Here is a 26,206-nt window from a genome sequence, read left to right as displayed (position 1 = left end):
TTTAACTTTTGTTTATCGTGGGAGGTTTTAATTTCATCTTCCATCCTGAAGCTTAATTTTGCTGGATACACAATTCTTGGTTGGAACCCATTTTCTTTCAGTGTTTGAAATATGTTATTCCAGGATCTTCTAGCTTTCAGAGTCTGTGTTGAAAGATCAGCTGTTATCCTGATTGGTTTACCCCTAAATGTAATCTGCTTCCTTTCTCTTGTAGCTTTTAAAATTCTCTTCTTATTCTGTATGTTGGGCATCTTCATTATAATGTGTCTAGGTGTGGATCTCTTATGATTTTGCACATTCGGCGTCCTGTAGGCTTCTAGGATTTGGGATTCTGTCTCATTCTTCAAGTCTGGGAAGTTTTCTCGTATTATTTCATTGAATAGATTGCTCATTCCTTTGGTTTGGACCTCTATACTTTCCTGTATCCCAATGACTCGGTCTCTTTATGTTATCCCATATTTCTTGGATGTTCTGCTCATGGTTTCTTAACAGTCTTGCTGAGCTGTCTATGTTCTTTTCAAGTTGAAATACTTTGTCTTCAGTGTCTGTTCTATATTCTAAGTGTTCTACTCTGCTGGTAGTATTCTCCATTGAGTTTTTAAGTTGGTTTATTGCTTCCTGCATTTCTAGGATTTCTGTTTGTTTGTTTTTTTATAACCTCTATCTCCCTGTATAGTTGATCTTTCGCTTCTTGGATTTGTTTATGTAATTCATTGTCGAAGTGATCTTTCACTGTCTGATTTTGCTGTCTAATGTCTTCCTTGAGACTCCAGATCATCTGAAGCATGTATATCCTGAATTCTTTATCTGACATTCCATCTGCTGCGGCTATTACCTCTTCTAAAGTTGAGTTGACCTGCATTGCTTGTGGTCCTTTCTTTCCTTGTCTTTTCATACTGGTCACGTTTCTTTCTGCTTGGTGAAACTGTTGTGTTATTGAAATTTTCCCCCTATATATTGATATTGCTCTTGTATAGTTGAAAAGTCTCCCTTGCAGGGGCGGGCGGCGGCTGTGCTCCTCCTCCAATTGGGGTGATCTGTCTACCACGCTGACAGGCCGCTGGGCCTGTTCTGCTGGTCGGTCGCAGGTCTGCCTACCTTGCAGTCGCGGGCGGCGGCTCTGCTCTGCCCTTACTCCAATTGGGGTGACGTGTCTACCACACCGGCGGGCCGCAGGGCCTGTTTCGGGCGTAGGCGGCGGCTCTGCTCTGCCCCTACTCCAATTGGGGTGTCGTGACTATCACACCGGTGGGCCGCTGGGCCTGTTTCGGGCGTAGGCGGCGGCTCTGCTCTGCCCCTACTCCAATTTGGGTGACATGACTACCATGCCGGCGGGTCGCTGGGCCTGTTCCGGGCGCGGGCGGCGGCCCTGCTGTGCCACTCTGGCTTGATGACAAAGTGAGAGAGACTCAGGTGTTTGTGACTCACTTTCTTTACCAGGAGACCAACTGTTTCAATATTGGTACATTTATAATGTTAAAAAAATTTAAATAAAGCTCTTGCTCCCATTTTGTCTCCTCTTCTAGCCAGTTTTTACTTCCCTGACCCTTTTTGTTACTTTCTCACATGACAATCAAACATTTTCTTAAGCTGTAAATATAAGCAATAAATATGTCCATTTTTTCTATAAAGTGAGCCTAATCTATAGATAGTTCTCTCCATTTTCTTTTTTACCTACTGATACAGCTTGCAGATCTTTTGATAACAATGTTAACAATACATACAGAGCTTCTCCCTTTTTCTTTTTAAGTAGCATTGTATTAAAGTGATACCTCTGAAATACAAACCAAGTATGCCTTTCCTGCTTCCCCTTTTAAAATAGAGACATTGTTATGTATATTTTGCTCTTTATAGCACTCTGTCATCACTGTTGTTAGTAGGGAAGTGTGCTGCTTTCTGAACATGGTAGTGTTAAGGATGTATTTTAATTTTAACATTCTATGATTAATTTTCACACAGAGTTTTAAGATACTGGCCCCAAGGAGGGAGAGGTGTTGAGATATAAACACTTTCAGACATAACTGATGGAGGTGTAAATGAATTTGTCTTTGTTCAGAGTCCTGTATGGATCTATCAGGAACCTGAAAAATGGCTCTGCTCTTGCACACCTGGGTTTCATTCATAGAGCTTTGACATTAAGTAGTGCTGAGAGAGAGAGAGAGAGAGAGAGAGTCAAATTTATAACAGTGTTGCCATAGTCTAATGTTTTTGTCTCCCCAGAATTCATATGTTTAAACCTAAGCTCCAGTGCAATGACATTAGGAGGTGTGCTGTTGGAAGGTGATTAGGCTCCAGAAAAGTAATTTGTCCTTTCCACCACATGAGGACATGGCAGAAAGCTTCCATCTGAGAACCAGGAAATGGGCCCTCACCAGACTCTAATTCTGGAGCATCTTGATCTTGGATCTCTAAGCCTCCAGAACTGTGAGGAATAAATTTGTTTATATGCCACACGGTCTGGTATTTCATTATAACAGCTCGAATAGAATAAGATGTCCACTATATAAGTTACAAGTATACTAAATGTCCAACAATAGAGTAGTAGTTAGCTGTATATGTACATGATGGGATTCTCAGGCAGATATTAAAATTAATGCTTTTAAAAAATGTCAGTGTCTAGAGAAAGTATTTATGATATGTCGTTGAATGAAAGGAGCAAGACACAGTCTGTTTTACCAAGTGTGATCCTGTGAAAGGAAAGATCAGTTGTACCACAGGGATTGCATCAACAGATGCAAGTTTGTATCAGTGTGTATAGGGTGGGGTAGGGAAGTAAGGAAGCCATGTTGTCTTTTCTGTATCCTAGTAATGAGAATATATGAGTTTTAAAGTGGCCACAGTTTGGGGTAAAGACAGTGTTATCTGTATATACTTTATTTGGAAAACCACGGTTTTATTATATATCTTGATTTTTTTTATTACTATCATAAATATTTAAAATGTGTTGGAGTTATGGAGCTCTCAGGAGCAGAAAGTTTAAGTTCATTTCTCTAAATTTTGACAGTGGTTGCCTAATAGTAGCATTATAGGTCACTATTTGTTTTATGATTTCCTGAACAAATGCAAATAACTTGCTTTATAAACAAACTGGATCACAAAGGATATCGGATATCATAGTATGCTAAGAAGGCATTGTTATGGTTTGGATCTGGAATGTCTCCTGGAAGCTCTGTTGAAGGCCTGGTCCCCAATGCTGCAGTGTTCAGGGGTGGGGCTTTGGGTCAGGGCTCTGACCTCATCAATGGATTAATCCTTTGGTAGCTGAACAGACTAGGTGATTTGGTGAAGACTACAGGCAGGTGGGGCATGATTGGAGGAAGTAGGTCACTGGAGAAATGCCCTTGGCACTGTCTTGTGTCTGTTTCCTTCCTCTTTCTTTCTGCTTCCTGGTTCCGTGATCTGAGTACCTTTCTTCCACCATGCCCTTCCGCCATGACATTCTGCCTCACTCAGGCCCAAAGCAATGAAGCCAGTCAATTGTGGACTGACACATATGAAATCATGAGCCAAAATAAGTCTTTCCACTTCCAAGTTATTCTTGTTGGGTGTTTTAGTCACAGTGATGAAAAACTGAGTTAACGTAGAATTTATATACCCAGGGGTAGTGGAGAACCTTTAGAAATATTTTAAGCAGGAAAATGACATGATTGTTTTCACAAGAATATGCTCTAGTTGTTGATCAGAATAAGTAACCACTTTGACTTAAATTTCCTCATCTATATAACAGGAATAATAAAATCTATCTAGTAGGCTTTTAAGGGGAAATTAAGTAGGAATAAATGATGCTTTTAGGCCAGTTGAAGTTTCAAATAATATAACCACATTTCTGAAACTGTGTATCAGTGAGGCAAAAAAGTAAGCTTTTCAGAAATGAGAAAAGTCTGTATTCAAGAAATTCAGATCACTTTTATAAATTTGTATTTATAATTGTGACATAATTCTCTCATCTTACAATATCACTGAACTTGAAGTTGACCTATTTTTCCAGCATTTTATTTGTGTCCATACTAACTAACCATCTTGTTAGTCATTCATGAACTTCAACCCAGTGAACAAATGCTCTTTGCACATAGCGTATAACACATTTTTTGTGGGGGTGTTTGGGTAGGATGGAGATAACTGTGTGTAAGAGCTTATTTTGTGAGCATTTTATTTTCTCTGATGAGAGGTCTTTCTAACTGCTTGATCTCTCAAAATGGTTCTTTGCCCTGGCTTTGTAAAATTTTCTTCATCCCTAAGTTTGTTCTTTATGCAGATTCTTCATAATCACTTAGAAAAGGCAATCTTGTTTTATTATGTTTTACATGCCTGTTTAAGACACTGAATATTGTCATCCCATCTGTATTAGTTAATACAGACCCTTAGCTTCTTTAGAAGGTGGATTAACATTTGGCATATCTGTAGATGTGTCCACAGCTCCTCAGGAGCACACCTGACCCCTAGTGACCAAAGAAGGAAAAGTGAAGGATAAGAGGAATGAGAGGGTTAAGAAACTGTTCACAGGAAGATGGTGCTCCTGGTTTCCTCTCACCTTGGAAGCGGAGAACATTTTCCTGTCGTGAACTGATGAACGGATTCTCTCATGGCAGTGGTTATAGCTGTGGAATGTCTGAAAGAGGCTGCTAAGGGGAATAGAAATGCTGCTCTCATCAACGAAATGTTGGCTTCTCAGATGTGGTACCCATAGTTTTCAAATAGTTTTGGGCAGCAGAGCTTTAGTGACTTTTAATGTCAACTACTTGTGGGGTGGGGGTGAGATGGGAAGAGGTCATTGTCCGTGGAGAGCTGTCACTCTCTCCCCTCACGTATGTTCCTTCTGGGCAATCTGATGGAGCCTGGGAAGCGTTCTGGGAAGTCCAGGTAGAGAAGTCTCTACGGAAGGACCTTGTGTAGTCCTTCACTGGATGTCCAGTGTGCAGACAGCGCAGGACATCTCTTTCAAAAACCACCTATTTTTTGTATCGGTTACCTCTGACAATGAGAAATTGAATCTCATTGTCATGTTTCAGTTTGGAAACATATTTATTGTTTCAGATGAGCATTTCTCCTCTTTTGTTTGTCTTCTCTCTAGATAAAGAAGAAGCAGCAGGATGTGGTTAGATTTCTGGAAGCCAACAAGATAGAGTTTGAAGAGGTGGATATCACAATGTCAGAAGAACAGAGGCAATGGATGTACAAAAACATCCCCCCAGAGAAGAAGCCTGCTCAGGGCAACCCGCTGCCACCTCAGATATTTAATGGCGACCGATACTGTGGAGTAAGTGGCTGGACTGTTACCATATCATTTCATTTTCTTACTCATAGCACATCAACTAGAGTGCAGCTGTTTTTTTTTTTTTTTTTACAGTGAAGACTGTGACCTCTTCACTCAGGGCCATAATCCAAAGAGGGAAAGCTGGAGGGCATATGAATCCAGCATCACATTCAGTGTGTGCATGTGAGTGGTTGTGTGGTGTCTTGGGTGTGAGTCTGTGTCTGTCTTCCTGTTTCTTTCTGCTTTGAAAGAGGGGGTGGGAAGGGAAAATGTGTGTATGTGTACTTGATACGTTCTAAATGAAGTTTATCTTTCAATTAATACATTTGGTGGGGCAGAGTAGAAGAGGGAATTATTTTTGAATCTTTATTCCTCTGTGGTATAAATAACTACTGAAAACTGATTATAACTCAGAGTTCCATTTTTTATGATTATGAACCAGAGGGATTCCTATGAACTTCTAAAACCTATTAGGTGTCTTTCTGCTATAAGTACCATTTAAGAAGGTGAAGATAATTTTGTTTAATTATCTACCTACTGTCTTAGTCCTTTTGTTAAAAAAACATTTGGTGAACTTCTTTCTAACGAGTAGGTTAGGATTTGCCTTTTGCTGTAGCTTTAAGTACATAGGTCAGTGTTTATTTTGGGACCATAGTTCGTTTGATGAGGCCTGGAGAAGGAGAAGGAGAAGGAGCTGCAGTGCTGAGGTACTTGAGACCATAAATAGCGGGGTTGTCTTTAGGGTGGAGTAAGGGATGATAGTGTGCTTTAGTGACTTCAGAGGAAGCAGTTGCCTTTCCCCAGGGCTCACACAGAATAAGAAGTTGGAAAGTAAAGCCATGAATAGACTGCACAGCTTTCTTAGCTGTAGATGTGTGAGGAGAATCCTGAATGTGGACTAGGCATAACTGGTCCTGGTACTGCCTTACATTGGCCAAGATACCTTTGGAAATTTACTTATCTTTTTAAGCCTGTTTCTCATCTTTAAGCAAAGGAAAGTAGTATCTGTCTTACCTCCAAGGATGTCTTGTCACTGTTTCTAAAGTCCTTCTTATAATACATTATAATATGAAAATAAAGGTTATTATTTTGTGGGTTTTTTAATATCACATATTTTATCTCATATTTTACTGAGTGAAGTGTATTATAACCAAGGCGTGTACTATTCTTGCATGACTGCAGAGAATAGAGCGTACTATTATGCTTGTAGACCAAAGTGAGGAAACAGTTGAAAATAAAACTAAAAATCAAGTAGCGCTAGAAAGCTTAAAACAAAAATCCAGCGATTTTCTCTCCCTAGGACAGGTACGAAAATACCTCTGTGCCTTTTGTAGTGTGGGAGTACTTTCTGGGTGTAGAATTCTAGGTTGAAAGAATTTAAATGCTGTCGCTTCATTATCATCTGCTTTCCAGAACTGCAAGTGAAATGTCTAATGCTGTTTTCCTTGATCTTTTATATGTTTGGGTCAGTCTCTTCCATATAAAGTTTTAAGGTCTCTTATTCAGGTATGTACTCAAAATTTTTTGGTAAATTACTGTCATGTACACTATTTGCATTCATTGTGGTGAGTGCTCAGTGTGCCTTTATAATCAAGAAATTGTATGATTGTATTATTAAATATGTTCTTGTATTGTTTTCTCTGAAACACTTCTCCCTAGTTTTTCCCTGTTGCCTTTGTCTTGAGTGCCTTTTAATTTGGGCATTAGATTTTTCATATAATTTTCTAATCTGCTTTTTCCCTATTATCTCCCTCTTTGATTTTTTGCTCCTTCTTTAACTCTTAATTCTTTCATTTAATTTTTATGTTATTCCCTGCCCCCCTTGTTTTTTAGTCTTTTTTTTTTTTTTTGCTTTTATTAGTGCATTACATTATACATAATAGTTGGGTTCATTTTGACAAAATCATACATGTATGGTTTTAATTCACTCCATTTTAGTCCTCAGTGCCTCCTCTTTCTTTTCCCTCCTCCCTCCCACTATTCTCTTTCCTCTGCTGGTCTTCCTTTCACTCATTTGTTTATTTTTATTTTTTTACTTTATTTTTTAACAACTAATAATTTTTTTATTTATATATGACAGCAGAATGCATTACAGTTCTTATTACACATATAGAGCACAATTTTTCATATCTCTGGTATTCACACCAATTCGTGTCTTCATACATGAACTTTGGATAATAATGATCATCACATTCCATCATCAACTATAACCTCATACCCCCTCCCTTCCCCTCCTACCCCTCTGCCCTATCTAGAGTTTGTCTATTTCTCCCATGCTCCTTCTATTTATCCCACTATGAATCAGCCTCTTTATATCAAAGAAAACATTCAGCATTTATTTTTTGGGGGATTGGCTAACTTCACTTAGCATTATCTTCTGTAACTTCATCCATTTACCTGCAAATGCCATGATTTTATTCTCTTTTATTGCTGAGTAATATTCCATTGTGTATATGTGCCACATTTTTTTTAGCCATTCATCTATTGAAGGGCATCTAGGTTGGTTCCACCGTTTAGCTATTGTGAATTGTGCTGCTATAAACATTGATGTGGCTGTTTCCTTGTAGTATGCTGTTTTAAGTCGTTTGGGTATAGACCGAGGAGAGGGATAGCTGGGTCAAATGGTGGTTCCATTCCCAGATTTCCAAGGAATCTCCATACTACTTTCCATATTGGCTGCACTAATTTTCAGTCCCATCAGCAATGTATGAGTGTGCCTTTTTCCCAACATCCTTGCCAACATTTATTGTTGTCTGTGTTCTTAATAGCTGCCATTCTTACTAGAATAATATGAAATCACAGAGTAGTTTTGATTTGCATTTCAGTTATTTGGCTCATTTATTGTTTGTGTGTGTGTGTGTGTGTGTGTGTGTGTGTGTGTGTGTGTGTGTTTAGCTTTTTGAGTTCTTTATATACCCTGGAGATTAGTGCTCTATCTGATGTGCGAGTGGTAAAAATTTGCTCCTAAGATGTAGCCTCTCTATTCACCGCACAGATTGTTTCTTTTGCCAAGAAGTAGCTTTTTAGTTTGAATCCATCCATTTATTGATTCTTGATTTTAATTCTTGTGCTATAGGAGTCTTATTAATGAGGTGGGGGCCTAATCTGACATGATGGAGATTTGGGCTTACTTTTTCTTCTGATAGGCACAGTGTCTCTGGTTTAATTCCTGGGCTTTGATCCACTTTGAGTTGAGTTTTGTGCATGGTGAGGAATAGAGACTTAATTTCTTTTTGTGAATATGGATTTCTAGATTTCTCAGCACCATTTGTTGCAGAGGCTGTCTTTTCTCTAATGTATGTTTTTGGCATCTTTGTCTAATATAATATAACTGTAGTTTTGTGGGTTAGTCTCTGTGTCCTTTATTCTGTCCACTGATCTACCAGTCTATTTTGGTGCCAATACCATGCTGTTTTTGTTACTATTGCTCTGTAGTATAGTTTAAGATCTGGTATAGTGATGCCACCTGCTTCACTCTTCCTGCTAAGGATTGCTTTAGCTATTCTGGATCTCTTATTTTTCCAGATGAATTTCATGATTGCTTTTTCCACTTCTATGAGTAATGTCATTGAGATTTTAATTGGGATTGCATTAAATCTGTATACTGCTTTTGGTGGTATGGTCATTTTGACAATATTAATTCTGCCTATCCGAGAACAAGAGAGATCTTTCTTTAATTTCTTTATTTAACATTCTGTAGTTTTCGTTGCAGATGTCTTTCACCTTTTTTGTTAGGTTTATTCCCAAGTATTTTTTTTTATTTGAGGCTATTGTAAATGGGGTAGTTTTCCTCATTTCCTTTTCAGAGGATTTGTTACTGATATACAGAATTGCCTTTGATTTGTGGGTGTTGATTTTGTATCTTGCTACTTTGCTGAATTTATTTACTAGTTCTCGAAGTTTTCTGGTGGAATTTTTTGGGTCTTCTAGGTATAGCAAATAATTTGAGTTCTTCTTTATCTATTCATATCCCTTTAATTTCTTTCATCTGTCTAATTGCTCTGGCCAGTGTTTCAAGAACTATGTTAAATAGAAATGATGAAAGAGGACATCCCTGTCTTGTTCCAGTTTTTAGAGGGAATGCTTTCAATTTTTCTCCTTTAGAATGATGTTGGCCTGGGGCTTAGCATAGATAGCTTTTATAATGTTGAGATACATTCCTGTTATCCCTAGTTTTTCTAGTGTTTTTGAACATGTATGGGTGTTGTATTTTGTCAAATGCTTTTTCTGCATCAATTAAGATGATCATTTGATTCTTTAAGTGTATTGATGTGATGAATTACATTTATTGATTTTCATGTGTTGAACCAACCTTGTATTCCTGGGATGAACCCCACTTGATTGTGGTGCACTATCTTTTTTATATGTTTTTGTATTCAATTGCCAGAATTTTATTGAGAAAATTTTGCATCTATGTTCATTAGAGATATTGGTCTGAAGTTTTCTTTCTTTTATGTGTTTTTGCCTGGTTTTGGAATCAGGGTGATATTGGCCTCATAGAATGAGTTTACAAGTGCTCCCTCTTTTTCTATTTCACAAAATAATTTGTAGAATGTAGGTATTAGTTCTTCTTTATAGGCCTTGTAGAACTCAGCTGTGTATCCATCTGGTCCTGAGCTTTTCTTCCTTGGTAGGCTTCTGATGACATCTTCTATTTTCTTGCTTGAAATTGATCTGTTCAAATTGTGTATATCATCCTGATTTAATTTTGGGCAACTCATATGCCTCTAGAAATGTCAATGCCTTCCATATTCTCTATTTTATTAGAATACAAGTTTTCAAAATAATTTCTAATTATCTTATGTATTTTTGTAGTGTCTGATGTGATATTTCCTTTTTCATCCCATATGTTAGTGATTTCAGTTTTCCCTCTGCTTCTCTTTGTTAGCATGGCTAAGGGTTTGTCAATTTTATTTATTTTTTTGAAGAACTAACTTTTTGTTTTGTCATTTTTTTAATTGTTTTTTTGTTTCAATTTCATTGATTTCAGCTCTGATTTTAATTATTTCCTGTGTCCTACTGTTTTTTGATTTGTTCTTCTTTTTCTAGGGCTTTGAGATGTAGTGTTACATCATTTCTTTGTTGACTTTTTCTTCTTTTAAGGAATGAACTCCATGCAATGTACTTTCCTCTTAGTACTGCCTTCATAATGTCCCAGAGATTTCAATATGTTGTGTCAGTGTTCTCAGTTACCTCTAAGAATTTTTTAATCTCCTCCTTGATGTCTTTTGCAACCCATTGTTCATTCAGTAGCATATTATTTAGTCTCCAGGTGTTGGGATAGTTTTTACTTTTTATTTTATCGTTGATTTCTAATTTCATTCCATTGTGATCTGATAGAATGCAGGGTAGTATCTCTACTCCTTTTTTATTTGTTAAGATTTGCTTTGTGGCATAATATATGGTCTATTTTAGAGAAGGATCCATGTGCTGCTGAGAAGAAAGTGTATTCACTTGTTGAAGGATGAAATATTCTATATGTGTTATTGAGTTCTATAGTTTCTTTGTTCAGCTTTTGTTTGGAAGATCTATCCAGTGGTGAAAGAGGTGTGTTAAAGTTATCCAGAATTGTTGTGTTGTGGTCAATTTGACTCTTGAACTTGCGAGGAGATTGTTTGATGAACATAGATGCTCCATTGTTTGGGGGATATATATTTATAATTGTTAAGTCTTGTTGGTGTATGGATCCCTTGAGCAGTATGTAGTATCCTTCTTTATCCTTTTTGATTGACTTTAGTTTGAAGTCTACTTTATTTGATATGAGGATGGAAATCCCTGCTTGTTTCTGCAGTCCATGTGAGTGGTATGATTTTTCCCAACCCTTCACCTTCAATCTGTGAATGTCTTTTTCTATGAGATGAGTCTTTGGAGGCAGCATATTGTTGGGTCTTATTTTTTGACCCAATCAGCTGGCCTATGTGTTTTGATTGGTGAGTTTAGGCTATTAACACTCAGGGTTATTTGTATTCCTAGCCATTTTTTATGTCCACCCACTGCCCATGTATGTCATGGTTCAGGGCTGTAGATGTCTCCAACTTTATCCAAATAATGAAGTTTCTGTTTTTTAAATCTTTTGTTATGTTGACTGTTTGAGAGAAAGGAGGCCTTGCCATCCTTGCTCTATCATTAAAAGCAAAGTCTTCAGAGCCCCTTGAACAGGGGAATGTATTGAATGAATAAAAGAGTATAATGTTGTGAAGTCATGTTAACTTCATTCTCCTTATTTTTACTTCTTTATGACTTCTGAATCTCTCTGTGTCGTGCCCTGTGGAGTCTGGGGAGGTTGTTTCAGGTAGACTGCCTGGGAGCTGGCTAGAGGTTATCATATTGATTAAACTGTGTAAGATAAATGGCATCTTCTCTGCTCCAGTGGTTTTGCTCCCAGGGTAGTGACAACAGCAACTGCTGGAGTGTGTCCTGTCATCCTACTCTGTTCTGGCAGGCCTATTGAAGACAATGTCTGCTTTTATCCACATCAAGTAAATATGACCCTGACAAAGCATTAGAGGGCAACCATCACTAGACCTCATTTATCCACCTGCTCCTGTGCACCTTGCTTTACCCAAGGATGGTTTATGAGTGGTCTCCATGTGGTTGGTTAACCTGTAGAAACCTATCACATCCCAAGTGACAGGATCCAGAGAGTCTGCCCATTCTTCTATACCCTGAATGGACCAGAAATTTATTACTCTATTTCATACCGAATGAACTAAGCATATGGTACATGGAGTAAGGGTGGCCAATGTGGTCAGTGGACTTCCCTCTCACATTTAGCATTAGAATATCCTTTCTGTTGGGAGGAATTTAAGCTGAATGGAAGTTCCCTAGCTGACTATCAGTTCTTCCCACCCAGATTTTGAACACTGAGAGAATGATGAAGAAACAGGTTCAGTTGGAGTCTGTTTGTGGCAGTGAGTATCCAGGGGTGATGGGGCCAGGCCATTGCTGTGTCTGGTGACCTTACACAGCTGAAACTGGGTGTGGCCTGAGTGTGTTCTTGGCTACTCAAAACAACAAATCCTTCCTGTTTCCTAAACTGGTTCTCCAGCTTTAATGTGGGTTCTGTCCTTTCCTCACTATGCCTCCATGGATTCCTTTCCCCTTAAGTTGCCAGTGACCTTTCTAGTTCATTTGCATTCAAGAACCAGAACTGGCACCACCATGTTGTTATTGCTGATTCCCTGGAATGTTCTGCTGTGAGCAGGATTTTTCTCTGCATATCTGGTGATGGGTTCTCAAGATAAACGTCCCAACCCCTAGGCTTTCTGATGAGTTTTAGTGTGTGGTTTAGATTTTAGAAAGCTTGGGTCCTCATGTTCAAGGTTTTAATTCTTTTTTCTTTCTATAGAACTGGCATGTGTGGAATGTACTAGAAATGAAATCCATATATACCAAGGAAAAATATTTATTCTCCTTTTATCCCTTTTTTTCCTTTCTGTTTAGCAAGCAGATGATTTGGATTTTTAAATATATTTTTCTTTTTTTTATTATTAGAAACTTTTATTTTAGTAAAAAACATGTATCGTAAAAATCTTAAAGCCATTTTAAATGTACGGTTCAGTAATATTAAATTTAATTCACATGGGTGTGAAACAAACCCCCAGAACTTTTTATCTTACAGAATTGAAACTCTGTATCCATTAAACAACTCTCCTCAGCATCCTTCCCAGCCCCTGGCCACCACCATTCTTTCTATTTCTAAGAATTTGACTACTCTAGATACCTCATTCATATAAGTGGAATTGCACAGTGTTTGACCCTTCATGACTGTCTTCTTTCACTTAGCATGATATTCTCAAGGTTTATCCATGTCATGGCTTTGACAAGACTTCCTTTTAAGGCTGTGTACTGTTTCATCCATTCATCCATTAGCAGACATTTGGGTTGCTTCCACCTCCTGGCTGTTGTGAATAGTGCTGCTATGAACATGGGTGTGCAGATTTTAAATTCCGTTTGATCTATATGTCAGAGCAGGGTTCCTAGATCATATGGTAGTTCTACTTTTAATTTTTTAAGGAACAGCCAAACCATTTTCCATGGCTCTTGCAATATTTTATTGTCTCACCAGCAGTACGCTAAAGTTCCAGCTTCTCCATCCTCACTCACACCTGATATTTTCTGTTTTGTTTGGTCAAGTTCTTGTGGTAGTCAGTCTATTGTGTGTGAAGTGGTATCTCATTGTGTTTTTTATTTGCATATCTCTGATGATTAGTGATATTGAATATCTTTTTAATATGTTTGTTAGTCATATTTATTTATTTTGGTACCAGGGATTGAACTCAGGGGTACTCGACCACTGGACCACATCTCCAGCCCTATTTTGTATTTTATTTAGAGACAGGATCTCAATGAGTTGCTTAGCACCTTGCTTTTGCTGAGGCTGGCTTTGAACCAGTGATCTTCTCCCTCAGCCTCCCGAGCTGGAATTACAGGTGTGCATAACTGTGTTTGGCAGTCATTTATATTTTATCTGTGGGAAAATATCTTTTCAAGTCCTGTTCCCTTATTTTAGTCCAGTTATTTGACTTTTTTGTTGCTAGGCTATAGTGATTCTTTTTTATATTCTCATTAGATAGTAATCCCTTTTCAGGTATTTGACTTGCAGATATTTTCTCCTGTTCTTGTGTTTTTACTTTGTTGACTGTATCCTTTGATGAACAAAAGTTTTTTCAAGTTTGATATACTCCATTTATCTATTTTTGCTTTTGTGGCCTGTGCTTTTGTTGTCATATGCCAAATCCATGATAAGCTTTTCCCATGTGTTGTCTTCTAAAAGTTTTGAAGTTTCAGGTCGTAGGTTTAGGTCTTTAACACATTTTGAGTCCGGTTTCATTCTTTTGTGTGCAAATATCAGTTTTCCAATATCATTTAAGAAACTTGTCCTTTTCCCATTGAGTAGTCTCGGCATGCTTGTCTATCATTAGACCATATACACACAGGTTTGTTTTGGGCCTCTCTGTATTATTAGTTTATATTTTTTGTCTTTTTGTCAATATCACACTATTTTGATTACGAAGCAGTGTAATATATTTCAATATCAGGAAGGAAGTATGAGTTCTTCAACTTTGTACTTTTTTCAGATGTTTGGCTATTTGGAGTTCCTTGACAGTCTATAAGAATTTCAGGACTTTGTTTCATTTCGCAAATAAATGCTCTTGGGATTTTAATAGGGATTACATCGATTCAGTAGATTGCTATGGGTGATATTGACATTTTAACATGTTGAATGCTTCATTGGGTGTGATGGGACATGGCTATATTCACAGTTATTTGGGAGGCTGAGGTAGGAGGATCATTTGAGCTCATGAGTCTGAAACCAGTCTGGGCTGTCATAGCGAGATGACATCTCAAATGCAAATAAACAAACAAAAACCCCCAAAGCATTAAGTTTTTCAGTCCATTAACATGGGTATCCATTTATTATGTCTTCCTTAATTTCTTTTAGCATGATTTGTAGTTTTTGGTGTATAAATCTAGTTAGGTTTATTCCTAAATATTTTATTCTTTTGATGTTATTATAAATAATTTTTTTAAAATTTCCTTTTCTAGTCATTCACTATTAATGTATAGAAACACAATTAATTTTTTTAGTTCATTTTGTGTCCTGTAGCTTTTTCCCCCCAAGCCATACTGTATTTAGCTTTATTAAAAACAGTTTTCATAAACAATCATGTATTTCAGGCAGGACATGAGCTGACAGTACTACAACTTCCAAGCTCCCTTTTTGGGTAGACTACCAAAATCAGAAAGCCACTATAAACCCAATGAAGTCTTCATGTGATGCTCTGAGTAGGGCAGGTTTAGAGACACAATTGACATTTAACATGTTTAACAACTTTTCATGAGCCAACCCTGACTTTCAGGAAATGAAATGAAAATGTCAGAATTATCAGTCCAAAGATCCACAGGTGAGAAAAGTAACTGCTCCTCTTTTGAGGGACACTATCTCCAGATTCCTTGACATATTGTAAAACCTGTTGTTGAGAGTCAGAACTCAACAGGTCTCTGGGTTTAGGGGAGTTAAGTCTATGCCCATGGCAGAGATGGACAGGAGGATATAAAGATGAATTTAATTTTTCTACACCACAGGACTTTTGTCCTAAGGTGGCTGTGCATGCCATCAGTTAATCCCTCCTTCTGGGAGCCAAGAGGAAGTCTCGCAAAAAGAGCAGGGAAAGGTGTTTCCCCGACAGCAGTCCAGCTTTGGAGATATTCTACTGCTGATATATGCTCCTTCCCCCCAAAACGACAATGAAGTGTTCTGTGTGCCAACAACATATCTTAAAAAAAATCTTCATTTTTATAAAACTTGATAAAAAAAATAGTATTTCAAACCATACAGTCACCAGATATACACTGTTTTAGTCATCCTTTTCACTGCTCTGAAAAGACCTAACAATTTCAGAGGAGGAAAAGTTTATTTAGGGGCTCACAGTTTCAGAGGTCTCAGTCCGTAGAAGGCTGACTCCATTCCTCAGAGCTCCAGATAAGGAGGGAACGTCATAGCAGAAGAGTGGGTGGAAAGCAACTCAGGACACCATAAGGGAAGGGGAGAAAGTGGGTGGGAGAGAGACACTGACTCCACTCCCCAGGAATGAAATATATACCCCAGAGGAACTTCCCCAGGAACCTGCCTCCTCTAGTCACACTCAACTGCCTGCAGTCACCAGCCAGTTCATCCCATCAGGGGAATAATTCACTGATTGGGTCAAGGCTCTCATAATACAAACATTTCACCTCTAAACCGTGCATTGTCTCACACATGAGCTTTTGGGGGACACCTAATATTGAAACTATTACATACACAGTTATAAAACACTTCCCTTGGCATCTGCAGTACCTTTCTATGCCTGGCCAGTTTGGGCATCTTCATTTCCTCAGGGTTCTTCACATCCTTGTCAGTGTCGGATTTCTCCTTTTTCCTGTTAGGTACTGTCTCTCCCTTCTTGCAGGGGCACTTTGAGGCTTGGGCTCTGGCTTTGGAGGAGCAGGTTCATCAGACAACCTTGCAGATCTTCTCTGTGATTCATCCTTCACCTTGGCTTTATCTCTTTAGCCTTTCTCCTGGGTATGGTGGCAGTGCCAGGATGCTGGCACTGGATGCTGGGATGAAGTGGTGTGCAGCTTTGGTCAGCTCAGGGGTTGTTTTTGCCTTGTCTTCTTTGTGTCCCATAGCTTTGCTGAATTCGTGTTTTAATTCTTTTGTTCTTCTTCTTCTTTTTTTTTTAAAGGTGGTACTTAGAAATGGAAATCCAGTCAAGTTTGATCTGGCTGGGAAACACTGATTCATGGATTAGCCATCAAGGAGGAAAAAGCGGTGGCTGTACAGATAGACAGGTCAGTGTAGGTTTAGCTGAGGATGCCAGTGCTCAGTCAGTCATAGGGCAAAGGTGAAGGGAAATAGAGCGGGGTTAGATGTAGTTAGATGTAGTTAGAGTTCATTTTGTAAAATCCTGTCTTATAATGAGAAAGTGCCGCAGTCTGGCTGGGCACAAATCACTAGCCACTGAAGCAGGAACAAACTTTATTTTTAAACTGTAGGAAAACACTTCACACAGCTCCCGGGGAATCGTCCTGAACGCCACGAGGCTTGTCCAGGAACCCCCAGCCGGAAATATCTCTCCCGGAAAATCCCTCCTCCTGCACTTCCCCAACCAATGGGAACTCTCGGGGAATCCCCGGAAATCCCCACGAGAACTCCAAAATAGTGCGAGAACTCAAAAGTTGCGGCAGAGGCGGATAGTAATGCCTCGCCTGTCAATCAATACTGTTGGCAAAATGCCAGGGGCCATACAGACTCTGCCGTGGCTCTCAGCATCTCCCCCTTTTTGTTTAATTAAACAACAAGCAATGTGGCTTAAGGACCGTGCCTGTTAGGCAGTCCAATTCAACATATGGTCCTTACCCGTCATCGGATGAACTGACCTCTAGGCGTCAGCCTCCTGTCTTAGGTTGGTACCACTGCAATTGGATCATACCCGTCACTGACTACCGGTCCAGCATACAGCCATACTTGTGGATAGGCCTTTGCACCAGTGGGGGGGGGTGAGGTTCTTCGCCTCACCTCTGTTGGCCCCCAAATTTTAGACCATCACTAGTAGAAGGGAGGAGGATGCAAAATGCCATGACACTAAGCCAATTGAGGGCTCCTTTGAAAAATTGTACCACCAGTGACACCATCAGCAAAAATACTCCAGCACTACCACAATTCGCTGTACCAACAGATAGTTCACAATGCATACAAGTGATACATAGTCCAGGCAAGGTCTGCAAGCAATTCAAAGCAGAGGAATCTGTCAATATGTCCATTTCCTCCCAAAGTAAATCGACTCCTTAATTGAGCATTACTTGTGGAGTTATTATTCATTGATGCATCAGTTTTTACAGTTTGTTGTGATAACTATCGAAGAAGCTGTAGTTTGGTTTTATCTTTGTCTTCACCGGCACTGGGATGAAGATAGGAATTCTGGCAATGATGCTAAGAAAAAAATTATGTAACATTCCAACAGGCACTAAGAAAACAATTTTTTGAACAATTTACATTATCCTGAACAGAATTATTAAATATAATGAGAAGGAAAGGTGAAAGTAAACAAACAGATCTGTTAACCTCCTTATTTGTTCACATATTAAAACAATTTTCAACAGCTGTTTACCCAATCTAAATTAAACCATTAAAATCACGTGAATAAAAAAATTCGGATCCATTTATTCATGAGCGCTCCTCATATATGATATATGGACATACGCACATACAGACATACAACACAAAACAGAAGTGTGCACACATAACATACAACACTTAAGACAATAGTAAAGGCCTTGAAGCTTTACCTAGGTGAAATCTCCATTGCAATGCTTAAAAACTCCACAGTCAAAAAATAAAACTGATCAGAAAAACATTAACCTAGGTCTGTATGAGCTCAAAAATAAAATAGAACTTTATGATGTGGGAAAAGGCAAATAATAAAATAAATATTGAAAAAAGCATCCTGGTTAATCACTGTTGCAGATGTAAGAATAGCCAAACTGGAGTTCTGGATATCAGCTGTTATGGATTTGAGTCAAATCATCTTCCTTTTGGCCTGTAGAAATTGTTTTAGTTAATCTCTCTGGAATCCAAATCGGCTGCTGTTCTCCCTGTGGAAAAACACAAACAGAACCCCGACTCCAGACAATCACTGGGTCAGGACCTTTCCATTGTCCTGTTAGAATATCCTTCCAAAGTACCTTAGGCTTATGTACATTTTTTGGACACATATGCCTTTCCGCAGCACTAAGCCCTGAGGAATCCAAATTTAAAAAGTTTAGAGTAAAAAGGGTTATTTTAAGTTTATCTTTGGGTGACATATACCCCTTTCCAATTCCCTCTTTTTGCTTTAGTAAGTACATTTTAATAGTTTGATGAGCTCTTTCAACTATGCCTTGTCCTTGTGGATTGTATGGAATTCCTGTTATATGAGTAATGCCAAATGATGAGCAAAATTGTTTAAAAGAGGTAGAAGTATAACCAGGACCATTATCTGTTTTTAACTGTTTTGGAATGCCCACAGTGGCAAAATTTTGTAAGCAATGAGCTATAACATCTTTAGTTTTTTCTCCGGAATGAAGGGAGCCCATCAAAAATCCGGAAGAAGTATCAACTGTAACATGCAAATATTTTAATTTTCCAAATTGTGGCAAGTGTGTGACATCCATCTGCCAAATATGGTTAGGTATCAGTCCTCTAGGATTGACTCCAAGATTAACTTGTGGTAAAAAGGTCACACAATTTTGACATTGTTTTATTATTTGTCTAGCTTGTTCCTTAGTTATTTTAAAGCGCTTTTGTAAAGTGTTAGCATTGACATGGAACCTATTATGAAAATGTGTAGCTTCTTCTAGTGTAGAGAAAATATGTATGTCATGTGTAGTTTTATCTGCTAAATCGTTGCCCAAACTAAGGGCTCCAGTCAATCCTGTATGTGCTCTGATATGTCCTATAAAGAATGGATCTTTTCTGTCCCAGATTAGACTTTGTATAACAGAAAACAAAGAGAAAACAGTAGAGGAAGGGGAAATCCTGCCAGCATCTTCAAGGGATACTATAGCATTAACTACATACTGACTATCAGAGAATAAATTAAATACAGAATCTTTAAACATCACAAAAGCTTGTAAAACTGCATTAAGCTCTACCTTTTGAGCTGATTGTTTGGGTACTAAAAATGTAAAAGTTTGATCAGGGGTAACTACTGCTGCTGTACCATTATTTGACCCATCAGTGAATACATTTGGAGCATTCATGATAGGGGTTTTTCTTGTCATTTTTGGAAAAACTACAGGATGCGAAGACCAAAAAGACAACAAAGGATTAGATGGTAAGTGATTATCAAATGAAACATTAGATTTACACATGATTATTGCCCAAGTATTTAACTCATTAGCTAACTCATCAATTTGATCCATAGTATATGGAGTAATAATTTTATTGGGAGAAATTCCAAACACTCCCTTTGCTGCTTTTATTCCTTTGAGTATTAATTGTCCTACAGCCTCAGGATACCTAGTAAGAATAGTGTTAGGAGAATAAGATAAATGTATCCACAATAATGGACCTTCTTGCCAAAATACTCCTGTAGGAATATTTTTTGTTGGTATTACAATAAATAATAAAGGCAAACTTATATCAATTCTATCCAAATGCATATTTTCCATATATGTTTCAATAATTTTTAATGCCTTTCTTGCTTCAGGCGTTAACATGCGGGGTGAATTTGGATCTGATGGACCTTTTAGGATATCAAATAAAGGTCCCAACTCTCCTGTTGGTATGCCTAGATAAGGCCTTATCCAATTTATGTCTCCTAATAACTTTTGAAAGTCGTTAAGTGATTTGAGTTGATCTACTCGTATTTGAATTTTTGGTGGACGGACCATGGTTGAGGATAATAGAACTCCTAAATAATTAATTGGAAAATTTAATTGTACTTTATCTATTGCTATCTCTAGATTATAATTTTTTAATAAATTTGTAAGTGTGGCATAACATTCTAGCAATGTGTTTTTATCTTTGTGTGCTAACAATACATCATCCATATAGTGAAACATTTGTAGTTTAGGATTTTGATTTCTAAGTGGCTGGATTGCTTTGTTAACATAAATTTGACACATAGTTGGGCTGTTAGCCATCCCTTGAGGGAGTACTTTCCATTCATATCTCTGATCAGGACCTTCATGATTCAGTGCAGGGATAGTAAATGCAAAATGTGGACTATCCTCAGGATGAATTGGAATTGAAAAAAAACAATCTTTAATATCTATAGCTAAAACGTACCAGGTTTTTGGCAAAGCAGACAATTGAGGAATCCCCGATTGAGCAGGTCCCATAATAACCATCTCATTATTAATGGCTCTTAAATCTTGCAATAATCTCCATTTACCAGATTTCTTTTTAATGACAAAAATGGGAGTATTGTAAGGAGATACGGAAGGTTGTATATGTCCCTCCGCTAATTGTTGTTTGACCAGGTCATGGGCTGCTTGTATCTTTTCTTTAGTCAGGGGCCACTGAGGAACCCATACTGGTCTTTCTGATTTCCAAGTAATTTTTATTGTCTCAGTGACCCCTTCTGAAAACCCAGTCCATGTCTATTTATTCCCTGATCTATTTGAATTGGTGCTGCTATGCCTTGTTCTCCTAATCTTTTTTCTTTCCTGAAACCTTGTCTAGCCCTAATAGTGGGCGCATTTGAATTGATGTTATTTGTTAATGTTAGTCCTAATTGATCTAGGACATCTCGTCCCCATAAATTTATAGGAAGATGATCCAATACATATGGCTGTATAGTTCCTTCACATCCTTCAGGATCCTTCCAATCTAATACCATTGCACTTCTATGGGGATTAGTTGCCACTCCTAGGCCTCGAAGCGTTTGAGTGGCTTGTTGTAACGGCCAATGTTTTGGCCATTCTTGACGAGATATGATGCTAAGGTCCGCACCTGTATCCAGTAGCCCATTAAATTCATGTCCTTGAATATTTAGTTTTAGCATGGGGCGAGAATCTAAATTTAAAGACAGCATAGCCCAATCTACACCTGTGGAGCCTAATCCCCTGGAACCTCTTTCTATAGTACTACTGGAAAATTTATCATGTATGCTGGGTATTATTAATAACTGTGCTATTCTATCTCCTGGTGAAATTACTGATATACCCTTTGGAGAACTAGCTATAATTTTTATTTCACCTTCATAATCGGGATCAATTACCCCGGGACTTATCATAAGTCCTTTTAGCGTAGAAGAACTGCGTCCTAACAATAAGCCTACTGTTCCTTGGGGAAGAGGTCCTTTTACTCCTATGGGAATGATTTGAACTCCCATCTCTGGAGTTAGTACTGCTCTGGCGGAGGCGCAGATGTCCAACCCTGCGCTCCCTCTGGTTCGTCTGATGAGAGATCTGATGGATAATGTGTCCTGGGCACTACCCTGATGGTGTTGCTGGGTTCCTCCAGTGCCCCGTACATTTGTGGTCGTGGGCCCCGGAGCATTGGGCCCCCCTGTCCGTTTTTTGGCAATGGAGCTCGATGCCTTTCTCCACGATATCGTGGGTAAACACTTGGTCCTTGTCTGTTTTTTGATAACGGAATACCCTCTATGGTGGTTTGAGAACGGCATTCATTAGCCCAATGTTTCCCTCTACGGCATCGTGGGCAAACACCCGGTATTCTATTCGTTTGATATCTAGCTTTGTTAAACCCTCCTCCTATGGGGCAACTCCTTTTAAAATGTCCTGTTTGATCACAATTATAGCATGTTTTTGGCCTGGCATCTAAAGCCTGTTGTACTGCTGCTAAGACTTGCCCTTGTTCATTAATGTCTCTACATAATTTAATATATGTGTTTAAATCTTCATGTCTCCATGGTCTAATGACCTCTCTGCAACAACGATTTGCTTGGTCATAAGCCAGTTGTTTTATAAATGGCATTGCCTGTTCTGTATCCCCAAAAATTCTAGAAGCTGCTTGAATAAGCCTATCTACAAATTCAGCGTAAGGTTCATTAGTTCCTTGTATTACCTTAGATAATTGACCTTGTAAACCTCCATGCCCCTGTAAAGTTTTCCATGCCCTAACCGCATCTACAGCAATTTGTGCGTATACGCCAGGATCATATTCAATTTGTTGCCGTTGACCCTCATAAGGTCCTTTTCCTAACAACATATCTAGATTTCTTTGAAGGTAACCGGCTGCTGCATTTCGCCTAGCTGTCTCCCTGCAAAATTCCTCATTGGCAACCTTCCATAACAAATATTGTCCTCCATTTAGCACAGATTTACACATACTAGCCCAATCTGCTGGCGTCATGTCCAAGTTGGTAATGGATTCGACCATGCTTACAGTGAACGGTGCTTGAGGACCATAGGTTGTTACAGCCTCCTTTAACTGCTTCACTGTTTTGAAATCTAAAGCACGGTGAATTCGCTGCCCTCCTGCCTGCTCAAGTACAGGGCATGCTAATCTTTGAGGTCCTGTATCAGGATCCCATCTATCAACTACGGGGTTTGAGGGCCACTCAGCTATCTCCATAGGGGGTGCTGTTGGTTGAATTACGCCCTCTGGTGATAGAATGGTGTTAGTAGCAGCCTCCTGTTGTAGCTTTTTCCCTAATAGCTGTTTCTCCTCTAAGCTTTCTTCCTTTAAATTTTCTTCCTCTGTCTGACTAGCTTGAGAGACCTTCTCTTTTGCTTGATCTAAAATGTCTTTCTCCATGGTCTGAACCTCTAACAATTTACTTAACACTCTTTCAGTTTGTTTTTTACTAATTTCTAATCTGTTATAAAGATAACGCAACCCAATAAGATAACACAAAACAAAACCGAAACAGAATGAAACAAAAACGGAACAAAAAATCGTTGTATCAATTTTCCTATTTTCTTGATATGTGCATTTGTGGTCTATTTCTGTCTCTTCCTCAAGGGCGAACAACTTCAAACCTTGAGCCAACCATTTTTCCCAATCTGCCTGAGAAAATTCTAGGGATAGGCAGCTTGAAACAAACACAAAACAAATCAAAACAAGAACACATTGTTTTTTAAAATGGTCACCCATTCTCTCGCCTTCCCTTATGGGCAAGTAATTTCACTTACCCCGAAGCTTCAGACGTTCCCCGCACGGGCCACCAAATGCCGCAGTCTGGCTGGGCACAAATCACTAGCCACTGAAGCAGGAACAAACTTTATTTTTAAACTGTAGGAAAACACTTCACACAGCTCCCCGGGGAATCGTCCTGAACGCCACGAGGCTTGTCCAGGAACCCCCAGCCGGAAATATCTCTCCCGGAAAATCCCTCCTCCTGCACTTCCCCAACCAATGGGAACTCTCGGGGAATCCCCGGAAATCCCCACGAGAACTCCAAAATAGTGCGAGAACTCAAAAGTTGCGGCAGAGGCGGATAGTAATGCCTCGCCTGTCAATCAATACTGTTGGCAAAATGCCAGGGGCCATACAGACTCAGCCGTGGCTCTCAGCAAGAAAGGACAGTTTACCTGAAAGACAAATGGACAATTTTATAGAAAGATAACCTTTTGACCATTTCCATTAGGCATCTTTTAAGAATGTTTTAAAATTATTGCCAGTACCTTTTTTTTTTACACTTTTAAGTGGTATTTAAATGAATTCAGAATGTTAAATTTGTGGCTAATCATAGGATGTAAACCAAGCCGGAGGATAATAAAGCTGTTGGCTAGTTGTATTTAAATAGCGGTTTGGGACTAACTATGCCTGCCTTACCACATGCTACCTGAATTGAGGCTTGAAAGTAGGCTAGAGAAGGGTTAAACTAATTTTCAGGAGGAGCAGAAAGAGTGAATGACCAGCAGTAGGTTTTTATGTCATTCCTTCTCCTCTCCTATGAAGAGAGACTAGGAGACGTGCTAGCCTCTACTAACCATTGGCAGCGGCTTGGGACCTCACCAAGCATACCGAAGTGTGTCTGTCTGCAGTTGTCCCAGGTACAGTGTTTATGTGAGACTTTGGAGAAGATTGTCTTGGGATCATATATTTTAAGTATATTTGGCAACTTATTTTTGAATTATGAACAACCTATTCCTATAATTATGTTTTACAAATTTGTGATTTGGACATGAGATTTAATTTTGAAAAGTCTTTCTGCTATTCTGTGTGTGTTGTGTGTGTGTGTGTGTGTATGTGTGTACTTTTAAATCTCCAAATATAAACATGAGAAATGATCTTCAACCAATGTCTTACAAGAAGTGGTTGGAAACAGATATTTAAAAGGTTTACACATTGAAGTAATTGGTTATCTAGCATTATTATTGTTAGTGTTTCTGACTTTTTTAGCACTAAAATTAATATGCAAATAGAGATAATTTGAAAAATGAGAATGGAAAAGAAGGGGCAGCAGTCAGTTTTACCTTTCAAATAAGACTGCAAATCTCTGTTCTATGTACTTTCTCTTTTCTTAAAATAGTCTTCAACTTTAAAAATCACACTGTTGAACATATGTCATTTTGTGCCTTGCTTTATTCTTTAACAAAAATAGTTCCTATGTCCTTATAAACTTATTTTTTAGAAGTTCCTTTGGGTGGATTATTATAATTAACCTACTCATTCCCCTATGGTGAGCTATTTAGTTTGTTTCCAGTCACTTGAAATGACAGTCCATTACTAACAAGCTGTTCTGAAGTACAGTAAATTTAAAGCTATTTTAGAAAACACATTCTCATTTTAGGCTATTCCATTCCATTCTCAGTCTTTTATCGTTCAAGACAGGGCCTTGCTAAGCTGCTGAGGCTGGCCTAATACTTGGATCCTCCTGCCTCAGCCTTCTGAGTCACTGGGAATACAGGCATATACCAACACACCCAGCTGGGCTATTCGATCCTTCTTGCCCTCAAAGTCTCTGTCAGTCAACAGCAATGATTTGTGATATATGGTTACCAATGAGTGGAGTTATTGTTATTAGTTCTAGAATCTGGCTTCAAGATCAAGAAAAAGACATTTGATGAAATAAAAGTAAGAAAATTTAAAACTAGATGATTATTGTACGCATTGATGGCATAACCAGAGTCAAGTTCCTTGTTGTCCAGAGATGCCCTATATCAGAATAAAGTCTGTCTTCCCAAAACATCCATTTGACTTGGTGATTGAGCACATTGTAAAACATTTTTTTTTTTTTTTTACATAGCAAAATAAACACAGTTTATAGGGCAGGATGTCCCGTTTTCATGAACTTTTAAGATTAAGTAAAGCTTCACAGGAATTTCACATTTACAGGGACTGCTTCAGAATTATCTTCCAGTCCTCTAGATCAGGGATCAGGCATTCAATAAATATTTTAGGTTTTGAGAGCCACATAATTTTCTGCATATTTTGGTCTTATTTCATTTTGATTTTGACTGGTTGTTTTATTTTGTTTTCCAACCTTTTAAAAAATGTTAACACTATTGAGCCCTCATGACATCTTCTGTAGTTTACCCCTACTCAGCTTGATCCAGTCACATTTCCCTCAGGTTCCCAGAGTTCTTCATTGGTCACATTTGAGAAACACTGAATCGGCAGTTTCCCAAGTCCTCTCATGGCAGTTAAGTATATCTTCTGACAGTGGAGTAGAATAGAACGTAACGAGGGGAAGAAATTTTTACCTGTTTCATAGCTTGTCTTCAGTAATTATGTACTAACAGAATTCTATTTTAAGAGTTAATAGGCTGGGAAAAATCCTGAAGTCCTAAATTTTCATCCTCATCCCCAGGAGGCTGTGCTGTACGATATAGATATTGTTGAAAAGTTAATGGTGCATCATCCACATGATACTTAGAGTAGAGCCCTAAAAGCCCCCACACCCCTTTTGTTTTTCACTTCATACGTCCAGAGTACCAAATCCCAATAATTCTGACCTATTTCTCTCTCAAAACTCAATTCAGATGTACTTGTTATTACACTGCTAATTA

The 26,206-nt window shown here is 38.5% G+C and overlaps 1 protein-coding gene across 1 annotated transcript in view; it reads left to right on the top strand.

Moving 5' to 3' along the window:
* Positions 1 to 26,206, top strand: part of Sh3bgrl2 (SH3 domain binding glutamate rich protein like 2) — an 88,786-nt gene that overhangs the window by 45,337 nt on the left and 17,243 nt on the right. Inside the window, exon 2 of the mRNA XM_027928320.2 lies at positions 5,072 to 5,257. Within this exon, the coding sequence (XP_027784121.1) occupies positions 5,072 to 5,257 (186 nt within the window). The remainder of the gene's footprint in view (positions 1 to 5,071; positions 5,258 to 26,206) is intronic.

Source organism: Marmota flaviventris, chromosome 6 (genome assembly GCF_047511675.1).
Source record: "Marmota flaviventris isolate mMarFla1 chromosome 6, mMarFla1.hap1, whole genome shotgun sequence".
Classification (NCBI taxonomy): domain Eukaryota; kingdom Metazoa; phylum Chordata; class Mammalia; order Rodentia; family Sciuridae; genus Marmota; species Marmota flaviventris.
The sequence above is the reverse complement of the archived record's forward strand: the minus strand, read 5'-3'. Positions and strand labels throughout refer to the sequence as shown.